Below are 14,968 nucleotides of genomic sequence, written 5' to 3'. Positions count from 1 at the left end.
CCCCCCCCCCCCCCCCCCCCGGCCGACAGCAAGATCCCTGTTTTAGTCTACCACGATTAAATCCACAGGAAAAACTCCAGAGTTAATTCATGTCATTGAATGCATAGTGTTTTTTAAAACGTTCAATGCTTAAGCATATTCCATGTCATCTGGCCAGGTGGTCAGCACATTCCCAGCTTATCTGACACTCAAAGAGATAGCATTCTATGTTTCATATATTGTTTTTACTTAGAATCACAGACTGTAGACATAGGGGGCCCTCAGATCATCTGGTCAACCACCCGAAGGCCTGTAGAAAGAAAACGGATCTCCTTCTAGAACACCCTGCTACTGCTCCTAAAAACACAGTGAGCCATCAAATGTGTCCTCTCCATCATCAGGGGACTTGCTAGACTGTAACAGGGGACTCGCTAGACTATAACACAGCACCCGATTTAACCAGGTGTTTTAAGCAAAAGTAACAACAGACCCTAACCTTGAGCCGCTTTGCCAGGTCCTGCTGCTGTACTCCCCAGCAGCCAGCAGGAGGCAGCACGAGAGCTAGGAGTTGCAAAACGGTCTTGTAGGCGGGGAACGGCCTGCTCCGACAGCGAGCGCCTTGTTAAGGGCCAAGACTTAGATCATTAATCTTCCTTGATTTCTTTGCTCTGTGCACCCCCCAACCTGGGGGGTCCTCCGGTCCCATCCTAGGTGGAATCCTGACATCATCTGAGAGCTTAGTTCTCATCTCAAGTCAGACCTTGACACAGTCCACAGAGAAATTCCTTCTGGACACAGATACCTCTTGCCTGACAAGAGGAAAAAGAAACAGGCCTGCCTAGAGCCCAAAGACCTCAGACAAAGGCAGAAACCACAGAAGCAGCCTGGCCAGCTCCGCCCCAGCACGAAATTGGATCCTGGGAGTGGGCTTGGGGACTGGTTTGAGTCTGTGCCTCTGTTCCCTCCAAATCTTGGTCCAGGGCTTTCCCTGTGCTGTTGCTATCCACTCCTTAATACTCTCATCACTCCCAGAGACGACCTTTGGGGGAAGGACTCTCATGTAAGTTCATGGCCACAGCCACCACCTCCAAACCTCTGGTGATGGCAGCCAAGGCCTTGAGCCTGCAGAGCTGCCACCCTAGTGCCCAAGGCTGCGCAGCCTCGAGGAAAGTGCAGGAGTCCCTGCTGTCTACCCCAGCCTTGGCTGACATTCTGTATTAGCAAATGCATCAGCAGGACTAAGGAGGCTAGCGGGTGCTCCACCTCTTCTCCCTGTGGGGAGGGCAGGGAGGAAGAACCCTTGGAGGCCTGAGTAGATGCTAGACGCGTCTGCACTGAGCCCGACGCCTCCCCCCAACTCCCATAGTGCCAAACAACCCCCAGGTTAGCAGACACATCCCACACAGCACACATTAGCGGGAGCCATTAATGGAAGTCAGCAAACGTGTTGAAGAAGAGCACGCCCATCTGAACACTTACATCCGCGTCCCCGACGGCCACCGAGGAGAAAGAAGACAATATTCTGTTAGGGAAAGGATCTTTGGGGATGCAGCTCACACACGTGTGAGCGTGCGTGCAGACGCGCGGGTGCACGCAGAGCCGGACACTCCCTCCCTCCTCACGCACTCAACCGTGGACAGCTCCTGCTGCTGCCAGAGGCAACGCGCAGCCCAGCCGCACTCATGGCCAATGCAATTCTCTCTCTCCCTCTTTCAGGATGGGGTGGGGGTGGGGGGTAAAAGGCATGACTTTGCTTTTTAAAATGATGTCCCACACACTGGATTTTTTTTTTAAAGATAAACGTACACCTCTATGACTAATTCTGAGCAGTCATACAGACTTGAGTTCTATATTACATCAAGGCAGGTAGAGAGAAGAGGCAGGAAGGAGAGATCATAATAATCATAATAGAAAGAGACCCGTGCCAGAAACAGCAGGGAATCGACTGACAGAGGGGCAGGAATGGAACCGAAGTCGGGAGAGAATGTTCTTCTGGGGTCTGAGATGCACAGATGAAAATCATCTCAAGGGACTAGGAGGGGTCCTCTGACCAGAGTGTCTGTGACCCCCTGAAGTCCTCTCGCATGGTGTCACTGCCCAAGAGATGGCCTCCAGCCCCCCAACACCATCTGCTGACACTTCACACCTGGCACCCTTCACTTGCAGAGCTGGCCACACTTTATGGAGGAGGGGACAGAGGCCTGCAGAGCTCAGGGACTTTCCCACCAGCACAGAGGGACTTGGTGTAGACCAGCCTGGCTCCTTGCAAGCAGACCGTGGGGAGACTGGGAGGTGTGGGGAGAACTCTGGGGCAGTGGGTGTTAGAGGGCGTGAGAAAGGGAGGGCTGGGGCAAAGCCTCCCAGATCACAGCTCTGAGCAGAGTCACCTGAGGCCCCACCCAGCCCGGCCCGCTACCCAGTCCCCACAGGGCCTGGGGAGAGCAAACTCGACTAAATCCCTGCAGTCAACTGCAATTTTATTTCAACGCACTGGGAATGCAGCCTCTGATTTGGAAACCATCAGCAGTCACGAAAGGTGAGGGCTTCCCAGAGAACAGCACAGAGCCGTCCCATGAGGAAGGAATGGAGAAGGCAGCCTTTCTTCTTCCTGGTCCCCCAAGGAGTAATATCCCAGAATTAGAGGCTTTCAGAATGGCTCACGGAAATTTACAGACTCAAAATTGGTGAATAGTTAGAAATAACCACAGTCACCTGAGGTTGCTGGGACCTCGCGGTTGTTTCCCATGAGTCCATGTCCACCAAGGGCAAGTATTAGCCTCTAAGCACTGCAATGCAGCCCTCCATTCATTTCTCCCTTTTTAGTTAGTTGTTTCTGTTTCTGATGTGGACTGGAGGCCTCTGAGGCACACAGAGCTGGTCAGAGTTAGACCCTCGGGTAGGACACTGGTCTCCACTGTTCCCCTGCTCAGAACTCTTTTGACGGTCAGTTCACATTGGGTTTATGGTCTCCAAAACCCCCAGGTCTTATGTGGACTTTCAAAAGCCTTAGAGAAGTCTTACAAGTGAAGAAATGAAGGGAAAACAGGACACTTCTTAACACCAGCTCATGCCCTCCGCTCTCAGTAGTATGGGAGGTATGGCCATGCCTCAGGGGCCCCAGTGCCTCCCTCCTCCTCCCCTCACGCCAGCCAGCAGCGACGGGAGGGGTGGCCTTTTGCCTTCAGAGCCAAAGGCAGCTCCTCCCTGGGGGCGGGGGGCGCCCTCCATGGCAGACGAGAGGGGAGCTGAGACAGTCCAGCACCACCTCCAGTCCCTCATGTGTCTAATCAAGGTTAGGGGAACAGCAGGAGCAGGTCAGGAGAGAACATGGCCAACCGCGGGGTGGCCATGGCTGCACCAAGCCATCACTCGCTCACAGGGAGGGCAGGAGCCGGAGTCCCCGCCCAGGACTGGGACACCCCAGGCCCCTCCCTGCTCCCTGAGGTTTCCTGGCTGCTGTGGGCTATAACAAAAAGCCTTTTCACAACCACACAGTGAGATGGGGAAGCAGGATCTTTACGTCTATTTTAATGAGGAAATCGAGGCTCAGCGTGGTTAGATGGTTCACACACAGTTACATAGCTAGTAAGTGGCAAAGCAGGACCAGGGCTCCCTTGGCTGCACCTGGACTGAGATCCCTGGAACTATGGGACTCTGTCACTTCCCAGGACCTGGGTAAGCTCCTGTGTCCTCATCCCCAGAGCACCAGGAAATATGACCCTGCAGTGGTTTCAAAATATTTCCACACATTCTCTGATACTCCTTCCTTCAAGAGGTGGAGATTAATCTCCCTGCCCTTGAGTGGGGGCTGGACCTAATGACTCACTTCCAACAAACAAACAGAAGAAGGCCGAGGTGGTGGTGTGTGACTTCAAAGACTGGGTCCTAAAACATACTGTGGCTTCCCGCGTGTCCTCTCTCTACGTGTCCTCTCTCTACTGGATCACTCACTCTGGGTGAAGCCAGCTGCCATGTCGTAAGGACGCTCGAGCAGCCTCAGAGACTCATGTGGTAAGGACCTGAGCCTGCAGCCAGCAGCCACGAGAGAGCCATCTTAGAGGTGGATCCTCAAGGCTCAGTCAAGCCTTCAGATGACCACAGCCCCGGCCGACATCTTAACTACAACTCTTAATAGACCCTGACCCAGAACCACCTAGTTAGGCTGCTCCTGAATTCCTAGTCTGCAGACACTGTAGGATAACACAGGTTTGTCATCTTAGGGAGTTAACCTCCTGACTCCTCCCCACAGACTACACAGCTGAAAGGGAGCCCCAGGGTCAGGCGCCAGCTTCCGGTTAGAACCTCCTCCTGAGGCGAGCGTCCAGCGCGCTGCACAGAGGCTGGCAGCCTACTCACCTTTCCGGGTCCTGCAGGTGGAGCAGCAGGTACACACTGTGGGGATGGGGGACATCATCAGGGATATCCCTCACTCGACAGGAACCAGCCCCAGGAAACAGGGAGGCCCCAGGAAACAGGGAGGCCCCAGGGAGGTGTGGGGATTCCAGTGGGTTCAATATAGGGGTCCCAGGCATGTGGGTCTCTGTAGAGACACCAAGGTTGGGGAAGAGATCATTCCAGATTCAGCTTCCTCTCAGGTGCTAGAAAATGCCCTTGCCTGGCCCACAGGGGCCCTGCCTTATGTCCTCTAAGAAACAATTCCCACTGCACCTGCCCACACACCCGTCCTCCTCTCGACGCCTTCCAGTTCAGAATGACATCCAGGAAACCTTCTCAGACTGACCTCTGACTCTCCAGAGTGCTTAGTGCTTAGTGTCAGTCATTTGGCTATTGCCTTGCAAACTCCACTGGTCTCAGTGCTCATCTGGGGCTTGGTATACAGTAGGTGCTTACTAAGTGCATGCTGTCTCCACGTTCATGGAAGGTGAGGATCATTGTTTTAACACCCTCTGCACCCTTCCTGGGGTTCAATGCTTTCAATGAACGGGGCCTAACAAAAATCTGTCGGGAGGGCGATCTGCTCCTGGAGAGTCCATATTATTATTCTACACCACGGGCATGTATTTTATTTTACATACGCTGTTACATAATATCTCACTCTGCTTTGTGCTTTTCTCACTAGGCATCACGTATTTGAGATCTGCCTGGATGTACGTTGAGACCGTGGCCTCCCACGGCTGCATACACCTCCGCGGGGTCCAGCACCGCCTCCTATCTGTCCCGCTGCCAGGCTGCCTTCAACAGCTGCCGCCCGTCCAGGGTTTGCAGATTCTCCGGTTTGCTCTCCTCCCAGCCCTGACACACAGGCTGAGTAGGGATTACGGTACCCTCTTCTCAGAGGAGAAAGCTCAAGGGAACTGTGCTCATCTTCCGTGCCCAGGTCAAATTCTCCCGTAGCGACTGCCTGAGAAAGGGTCGGAGGCCGAACCAAGGCCCCGGGTGAACAAATGTGGCAATTGCCTGGAAAGGTCTGCCTCGCTCGCACTACCTCTGCTGCTCTACACAGGCCCACTGTCGCCCTGCCAGGGTGGGAGCCCAGGCTCGGGCCCCAGCCGACCATGCCCGGGGAGCGAGGGGACACAAGCCTTTTGTAGCTGGGCCTCCCTTGCCAGACTTTCTTCCAGGCACCTCGATCCCCAACTGCCCCCGGAGCCTCTGATCTGGGTGCTTCTACCCCATGCCCCGGCGCTGGGTCATCTTTCACCTGTCTCTCTTCCTGAGAGGACTTTTATTTCAGGCCCCAGAACAGCTGGAACGGGTACCACATGGTCCCTGCCCTCCCTGCTAGGTCAGCACCTCCCTTCTCTGGCCCCTGGAATCACAGGTGCTGCGGCCAAGGGTGAGCGGTGGGGAGTGCAGCATCATGTTGCAGCATCGCGGGTTCTCTGCTTCTCCGTGAGCTCCACGGGCTCAGCCTGTGTCCCGGGGTGCGGCGGAGGGCATCGCTGCTAATGGGAGGCGGCGGGGTCAGCGCCGAAACAAAGCATCCCAGACCCGTGTCTGTCTAGTGCTGGTCTGGGGACATGGTCAAAGCCCAGGAGATGCTTTCCATCGCCTTCAGACCTTACCAGACTTCTCCCTTTCCCATGTTCTGAGGCTGCCCTGAATCACGCACCAAGGAGAGGTCTAGGCAGGAGGCCTGGATCTGGTCCTGTGTGGCCTTGGCACAGTACCTGACCTCTCTGAGCCTACTTCCTCTCCTTGGTTCACATTATAATGACAACATAGAGCCTTAGAGGGCAAGGGACTGTGGGGCCACTGAGGCCCACTTGCTGGTCCAAGTAGGAAGACCTCCCTAGAGCCTCAGTACATGACCATTCAACTTTGGTTTGGGCCCTTCCAATGTCAGGGACCTCGCAAGGCAGCCCGTTTCTCTCCCGGACACTTTCCTATTAGAAAATGCTTTCGTGAGTGAGTTAGATAACAATGGGAACAATAACAGCAGCTACTACAGAGTACCAGGCGTGATCCTAAGCACTTTCACATGGATTATCTTATTTGAATCCTCAAGACACCCCTACAAATGGGTGTTGTCATCCCTTGTGTACAGGTCTGGAATCTGAGGTTCAGAGAGGGTAAGAGCTTGCCCAGGTCACACAGCTAGTAAGCAGCTGTCCCCCTGGAACTTTATCCAACTTTATCCCATTGGTTCTTGCTCTGCCCTCTGAGCCTCACAGAATTGGGGCCTGTTTTTCTTCCAAATAACAGTTTTCATTTGAAGCTCTATAGCCAATGAGCTGACCAAAGGTGGAGGTGATACCTAATTCCAGTTCCTATCCCTATTTCTGAGACAGTGCCCAGTAGGTCAGAAGCTGTAGATGCCCAAGGAAACCTAGATGGCCAGAGGGTGAGCACCCAGAGGGCACTGGTCCAGGAGTCAGGAGGCCCCAGGAGAACACCAATCAGTGGGCGACGACCCTGGTGACAGTTCCCTTTGCTGGGCTTCTGTCTCTTCATTGGTAAAACCCGAGGGTTAGACTGAACGATCCTGAAGGATCCTGAGGTCCGTTCCTGCCTGGTCTTCTGGGATTCCATTCTCAACTCCCCTGGGAGGGTTCACTTAGGAGATACCCCCCGCCCCGAGGTGATCCTCACCCCTACGGCCAAGCTTCTACCTTCCCAACCCCGCCAGAGTTAAACCATCTCCCCTCCAACAAAAAAGCCACAATCTTCACACGTGGGGCCAGGGTAAAGTGGGATATTCCTCAGAGGGGAGGAAACTGATGGACACCTGGCCCGGCTCTGAGCTGTTCTCCTCTCCCTGGCAGGGCACATGAGTCCTCATTCCTAGGGCAGCCGCAGGACCTCTTCTTTCCCATCGCTGTCCAAGACCCCCAAAAGTCCGGTGGAGTCCTTGAGGCCCGGGGCCCACACGCCCCCTGCAGGCTGCACTTCCCAGCACAGGTGGCTTGCGTGGCCCTGTCTCTATGTTTAAGAGCAGGGCAGCCACCAGGCATGTCACAGACACAGGCTCCAAAAGGGTGGTCCAATTCCCATCCGGGAGGCTCAATTTTCCACCAAGGGTGAGGAGTCGAGGGGGCAATCCAGAACCGGCCCCATTAACCCGACAGTGCTCAGCTCTTGAGAGCCAAGGGCCCTGGAAGGTCTCCACGGAATGGTCTGGGAAGATGTGAATCCTGGCCCAGTTCCCCACCCCTAATCCATGCCCCTGCCCTCCATAAGCCTGAAACCCACTAATGGATCAGACACCAGTGGGTTCCGAATGTGGCTGCACCTCACCACCATCACATATCTGGGCCTTGTCCCAGACTTACCGGGACCTCCAGGGATGGGCCCAGGACTCTGCATGTTTAATGAGGCCCCCAGGTCAATCCTAATACAAGTAACCTGAGACATCGGGGATACAGGTGGGGTTTCCATAAAGCCATGGCCTCCACAGGAATCAGACCTTGGAGGTAGTGCGGCCCTTGGCACGTAGTGGCTGAGGCTGTGCATGGTGAATGGGCTCAGGGATGGGAGGACATGGTGGAGGGAGAGAGAGAGGACAGGAAACACTCATGCAGGGAAAAGGGACCACAAGAGCCCTAAGCCCTGGGTGGGTAGGAGGAGACACTCAGGTGCAGGTAAGCCCTCCCGGGAGTATAGGGTCAGAGAGGAAGAGAGCAGAGAAAGCTGCCTTGGCCCAGGGCCAGCCATGCCCGTTGCCTCCAGGCTTGGTTCAGGCACTATTCCCCAACCACCCCCAAACCCTCAGATCATCAGATGGAGCAGGCAAGACCCTTTGGTGCAGGTGGCCCAATCCTGCCCCTGATCAGAGTCCTCAGGCCAGCCTCCCATCCTGGCCCAAGTGGTGCTCTGCCTCTCGGCAGGCCTGGCACCATCTGACGGACATCTGTGTGGACGGCAACTCCAGGTTACATGCCACGTGGTGTGGACTGGGCTGCTCACAGCGAAAGCAAGGCCTAGAAACTGGAAAGGGGGACACCTACCTGAGCTGCCAGCGCTCTCAGAAGCGCTCCGGGACATCTTGGGCTGGCCGTGTTTGCCGCTGGCTCGCCCAGACCCCGGTGGTGGGGGGCTGGAGGGAGCAGGGGCACCGTCACCCCTGATGGTGGTGAGGTCCTGCATGCTGAAGCTCCGGAGTCTCTCCGATAAGGCACCCTGTCCCTGGATACAACACAGAAGGGGGCACACGTCAGAGGCCTGCCCCATACTGCACAGGCAGTTGTGGGGGGCAGACACCACAAAGGGGGATTCTGCCAGTCAGCCAGGTGGAACTCAAGAGCTGGAAGGACTCTGCAGAGGGGCAGGTCCCTGGTGGACTTGCTGGAAGCACTGAGAGGGTCAAGGCCCAGAATGTTCCAGGGCCTCCTGTGGGTCTCAGTAATTGTTCCTCTGGCTCCCGGCTCCTTCATGTCCTTCAGACGCCCCCGCATCGCAGGATGGGCTAGAACCGGGGACAGACCCAGGGCCAAGGGGATAACTGTTGCTTGCAGTTCCTGCTCTTGAGGGGTTGTTTGCTGCTTCTCTGGCTTGACATAAATAAAAATCCCTACATAGCCACATTTTGCTCAGTTCCCAGTACCCAAGAATCTGGTCAGAAAGAGCAAAACCTAATAATCTATGTGCTCAGTCCTTACTCTTTTCCAAGGAAATAATATTCAGCTAGTATTTTTAAAAATGTTTCACAACAGCAATTTCTCTTATCTGTTCATGTTACTATGAGGCACATTTACTTCCACTCTCGCATTTGAGCTTCATAAAATACCCAAAAGGTAATGAATCAGGAAGGGGAAAAAAATGATGCTAAGAAAAAAAAAAAAAAACCTGCTGACTATAACCATTTCATATTCTGCGAGAGTCACAGAAGTCATCTCAGGGGAAAATAGTTCTTTTGTTTAGGAAAGCAAGATCAATCCATTATACTTATGAAAGGGAAGGTCCTTGCTGTCTGGGTGAGAGAATCTGTGTCAGAGTGAAAAGGATCACAGTGAAGGCTCAGGGAGAGCGGCATTCCCTCAGGGGTGCCTCAGGGGCTGGAGAGGGAGCTTGTGTTTGGGGGAGAAGGAACCTGAGAGGGGACTGGGCTCTGATAGGAGACTGGAGTTATCGAGAATTGGGTTGGGATTGGAGCAGGAGGAGACAGGCAAGTAACCACCAAGCAAATGGATGAAGTTTGGTGTCTTCAGAAATACTGGAGGGCCTGCAGACTTCCCGAGGGTACATGGGACAGCAGGGGAAGGGGGAGGAGGTATTCTATTTGGATAATGAAGGAAAGAGTGGTTCTAGAGGGCTAGAGGACTTGGGGACAATAAAGCACAACAGATCGAACAGAACCAACAAATCAGCACAAAATCAGTGAGAACAGCTAACAAGAGGGCTCTGGGTTGGGGGTGGGATTGATGAAACACACAAGGACCACAACAGCTTAGTAGGACACTTTCAACATGGCAGAGGGTTTGGAGGACTTTTTTCATTTTACTTAAGGAGAAAAAAAAAAAAGGCAATGAAAAAGGCCAGCAAAGCATAGCAGTCCACAGAAGTGACTAGTCAAAGAGCCAGTCAGATAAAGGAGCAAATGCAGAATGAGTTCGTTAAGGGGAAGGGGGGAAACAAAAGGAGCTTGCAGACAGGTCTAGAAGAAACGTCAGAGTAAAACAAAGATGCGTGAAGATATGAAAAAGATCAGTTCTACCAAAGATATAAAAACGTCTCTAGGAAACTAACAGCAAAAAAGAAAACTATTTAAATAATTAAACAGATACAATTCAAATTGTAAATCCAGGCAAAGGGGTGTCTGATGTAAAAAAGAGATGGAAATCCCCCTGGTAGCCTCAGATACCACACTGCACGATGGCAGCCAAGGGGTCTGAGGGCTCACCTTCTAGACATTAACAGTTGGGTGGTCTGCGCCACAAAACCCAGGTGGGAGTAGCTGCCCAGTATAATCCCCTCCAAAATCTATCAGCCAATGACCCACCTGGAAGCATTTTAGGGGACATCGAGAACTTAGAAGAAATGAGAGGACTAAAGAACAAAAACGGGGGCGCCTGGGTGGCTTAGTGGGTTAAGCGTCTGCCTTCGGCTCAGGTCATGATCCCAGGGTCCCGGGATCGAGTCCCGCATCGGGCTCCCTGCTCGGCGGGAAGCCTGCTTCTCCCTCTCGCATTCCCCCTGCTTGTGTTCCCTCTCTCGCTGTGTCTCTCTCTCTCAAATAAATAAATAAAATCTTAAAAAAAAAAAAAAGAACAAAAACGGACTCTGAAAAGAGGGGAGAAATACTGCTATGGACAATGGAGTAATTCAGTGTTAGGTTCACGCCCAGAAAGACCACTCACTGGCTCGCTTTCAGTCTTCCTCCTGTTCAATTACTTCTGTTCAACAATTATTTATCAAGGACAAGTTCTCTGGGCAAGACAGTGTGCTAGGTGTTATTAGGAAACCAAAAATACAGCTCGATTTCGGACAAAATGTAAAAAGACAAATGTACAAATAACCACACAGAGCTGCCATACCAGAAGCTACAGAAAGTGAAGATTAAGAGCAAGGGTTCTAGAGTCAGACTAGAGTCAAATTACAGTCCTATCAGTAATAGCTGGGTGACCTTAACCTCTGTCCACCCCTCAATATTCTCCTCTGCCAAGGAGCATCCACATGATGAGGATTACATGAGTTTATGCCCATACACTATCCATTATAAAGCCCAATGCATAGTAAGTGTTCAAAAAATGCCAGTTTTGATGGTGATGTTGATGATGATGATGGTGAGGAGGATACTGTTGCCTGAGACACACAAGTTGCTGTTGAAATAAAAAATCAAAAGAGAACATCTGGCCAAAAGGACACGGAGGGGCTTCATGACCCCAAGCCCAAATAAATGGCCAGGGACGAACTCCATCAATGTGTCTAGCAGCTCTTGCAAATGCTCAGCAACGTATCTGAGAGCAAGCAGCAGCGGACACCGTACATGTCCTTTTTGGCAAAGCACTCAGTTCCACTCCCAGAAGCCAGCCAGCCAGCCTAGCTCCAATATCACTAGCATCATGAAGACTGGAAGTGGCAGAGGTTAGGAAAGAAAAAGGGATAATAATAGCTCTGTATCAACACAGTCCTGACTCAGGCGACATCACAGTGGCATGGATACAAGGATCTCAAAAACAAATTAGCCTTTATCTGTCAAAACAATCTGAGATGGTTAGAATTGATATGGTTCTCTCATTTGTAAACCTCTCAGCCCCGCTCAGTCTCCTCTCCAAACCTCACTCCCATTCGCTTTCCACAAACCCCAATCCACCCTGCCACTTGGGCTCTGCTCTGAAGAACCTCCATTTTATTATTCTGGGAACAACCAAGAATTATTCACTGGTACTCTGCAAAATTGGGCTCCCTATTTTGCAAAAGTAAAGTTGGATCCCCTAAGTTTGTTAAAGCTTAATGCCATATTCTCCATAATTCAATGAGCCACATTACCATATTAAAGGCTTTGAGAGGTCCTACAGTGTTTCAGATTAACTTACTGTATCTCAAACGAATTTGCCCACAGTGGGTTATATTGTTAGTTGGCCATCCAAAAGTCATCCCCAACCCCATTCTTGATATGTTATAAAAAAAAAAAAAACAAAACACCAGATTTCCCAATCCCCCTTGCAGCGATGGATGGCTATGTGATGTAATTCTGCCCAATGTAAGGGGAGATCTGCTAAGGGATTTCCGGGAAAGGTATTTTCTCTTGCTAAGAGAAGAAAGGCCTGACCCTGCTCCCTGTTTTCTGCCTCTGAGCATGGTGGAGCTGCCATCTTGTGACTAAGAGACTCATAGAAACATCCATCCAGAGCCTTGACATCACTCCCTCACTAGAATAATGACAGCACCCACTTACTCCTAGACTTCTTGTAAATGACTTTCATCAATTTCAAGACATATATATTTTTCTCATCTCTGAGATGGGGGTGTGTCTTACAATTATTGTTGCCTTGATATCTATCACTGTCACTGTCTACATATGAATGCATTTGGTTGTCATTCCTACATATCAATGCATTTTGGTTGGCACGGACTGCACAACTGAACTGAACTGAGTGTTCACTTCACAAACCATTAAGAACCACCTGAAGAAGAAATATGTGTCCTGGTTGTCTGAAACACATTCCACTGACACCTCTGGTAAGATCAAGAAAGTGGCAGCATCCAACCTGGCAGAATGGATATCAGCAGCGTGGATGAAAATCGCAGAGACAAGAGCTCTGTATCACCAGTGCTCTGGAAGGCAGAGAGTGATACGGCGTGGTCATAAAGGGATATGGAGGAGCTCGGCTGAAAAGTGATTCAGGAGAGTCAGACTCAGAAAGTGAGTCTAACCTTAGTTTGGGAAGACCTCAACCAACTGACTGTGCTTATATGTTCCTTTCAATGTATGTACAAAAGTGACACACGAAGAATCTATGTTTAAACTAGTCTAAAAGAGTCCTTTTGATAAGTAGAAGTAAAAATTCTAAGCGCAAAAGCATTCTGTCCTAATTTACTTGGCAGTATCTTCTTCCTTAGTGGTACATAAGATAACAATGTATCTTAGAAACCACAGCATTTTAGGTTCAATGCAATATGGTTGCACTTCTCTGTGAAGTTTTCTCTGACCAGCTCAGCAAGCTGACATAGGCTTTCGGTGCAGTCTGGGATTCCCTGTAGCACCTCACACAATTGTATTTAACTACTGCTATTGTTTGTTGGTTTGTCTTCCCCTCCAGACTGTTTGTTTTATTTACTAGTGCAGCTTGGTGTCTGCCACTCTGTCTGATACACATTAGGGGTCAAGGAGTTGAATGAAGGAACATACGGCCGTTTACTGAGCAATCCCCTCGGTAACGTGCAGCAACAGGAAATCCCCACCTCCACCCACGGCATCGGCCAGGGTCCCAGACCTGAAGGAGCATCCTGTGGAGCAGGGACTCGGGCTCTGTCCTCAAGGAGTGTATGAGAAATGCCAGAGGGCTGGCGGGTGCAAAGGTCAAAGGGGCCAGGCTTACCACAGGAGACTACACGTGTCCTGGCCTTGGAGGACGTGGGTAGGTGAAGATGGGGGCCAAGTGGAAGGAGAAGTAGATTTCTTAGTCACCCGCCACTCAGAGCTGCCACTTCATTCCGTGCCACAGGAGGTCTGTGCAGTTTTGTCTGCTAAGGAGATGGGGCTATCACCCTTATACTGGGTTAATGGCCAAATGAATGCATTGGTGAAAGTGCCTGCTGAAAGGTCACAGGTTTCTTTTAAAACAGCTAGGCCAGTGGAGGACAGGGGCAGGAGTACGACCTACTCTTCACTGCATGCCCTCTTCTGTGCTTTTAGGATTTTATACCATAAACGTGTATTACCTTTAAGAAATCATTACCATTTCATTTTCAGCACACTCAAAGCACTTTCCCAAGATCGCCTTGAGGACCCATTTTTGTAAATACAGGGCTTGTGTGACGCTGACAAATGCCATCTGGACCAAAAAAGAATGACACGGGACTATTTTTTAAAAAATAAACGAGAGCAGAGAAGGAAGAAGTGGTGTCTCTAGACAGTGCAATGTATTCACTGTCCAGCTCCGAGAGCTTAGACTCAACTCTGCTATGAGGGGCCTTGACCAGTTCACCTTGGTCTTTCTCAGCCTTGCAACCTCATTGAGAAATTAAAGCACTGAACAAGATTCCCTTCCAACTGGAAACTTCTGAGTTCAGGAATCTATGACCCTCTTCTGTGGCTCATTATCTGGCTCTGATTGCAATTCCAAAATAAGGGATTCTAGAATTATTTGAAAATCTCTAGAATAAAAGTTGGGTCTCCCATGGCAACTCTGATGGATGAATAGATTCCAGTGTGTGTGTGTGTGTGTGTGTGTGTGTGTGTGTGTGTGTTTAAAGTCCTGTATCAACTTCCTCCCCAGCCAACACTCAGTTTAGAATATGAGCCATAGGAAAAGCTAAGAAAAGCTAAGAATGCTAGGTCAGCCTACTTCAGGTACATCTGAACCTGTCCCTAGGGCTGTCATACCACATGTCAGCACTGTCCTTACCAGCCCACCTCTGGAAGAGCCTCTCCAAAGCCTGTCATCATGGGACTGGGAAGGGAGACATACTCAGCCTTCCATGAGAACAAATCTCTTACTTACTTATAATCTCTTGTACTCCTGACTTCTTCATTCCCTATGGTGATATAAGCACATCTACCCAGTTTTGTTATTATTGTTTGTTTACATGTTGTTTGTTTTCACAGACCCAGTTGGCTGCTTTCTGGGCATGTCAACACAATATGGCCTGGGGGTTCTTTCATCGGTGCTCCTAGAACCCCCAGAAATCCCACAGATGTGCCTGGGGACAAGGGAGGGTAATCCATTCCTAATTCTTTAATCTTTATTTTCTAGCTAAAACTCTTAGAAAATAAGACTTCAAGAGGTAAACTGTGTCACTGAACTTTCTATTAATATGAGATCTTTAATGTGTCCCTCAATTGGTAAGGAATGAGAAAGCCACTTAGCCAACACACACCAAATTCTGTATGTTTTGATGTTTTTTTTTTTTAATTATCTTTTTT

General features: G+C 50.7%; 1 protein-coding gene across 1 annotated transcript in view; it reads right to left on the bottom strand.

The window, feature by feature from the left end:
- Positions 1-14,968, bottom strand: part of REEP1 (receptor accessory protein 1) — a 51,998-nt gene that overhangs the window by 3,193 nt on the left and 33,837 nt on the right. The window contains exons 6-7 of the mRNA XM_044918878.1: positions 8,388-8,565; positions 4,336-4,371 (exon numbers count right to left, since the gene is read on the bottom strand). Of these exons, the coding sequence (XP_044774813.1) occupies positions 4,336-4,371; positions 8,388-8,565 (214 nt within the window). The remainder of the gene's footprint in view (positions 1-4,335; positions 4,372-8,387; positions 8,566-14,968) is intronic.

This window comes from Neomonachus schauinslandi, chromosome 10, assembly GCF_002201575.2.
Source record: "Neomonachus schauinslandi chromosome 10, ASM220157v2, whole genome shotgun sequence".
In the NCBI taxonomy this organism is placed as follows: Eukaryota; Metazoa; Chordata; class Mammalia; order Carnivora; family Phocidae; genus Neomonachus; species Neomonachus schauinslandi.
The sequence above is the reverse complement of the archived record's forward strand: the minus strand, read 5'-3'. Positions and strand labels throughout refer to the sequence as shown.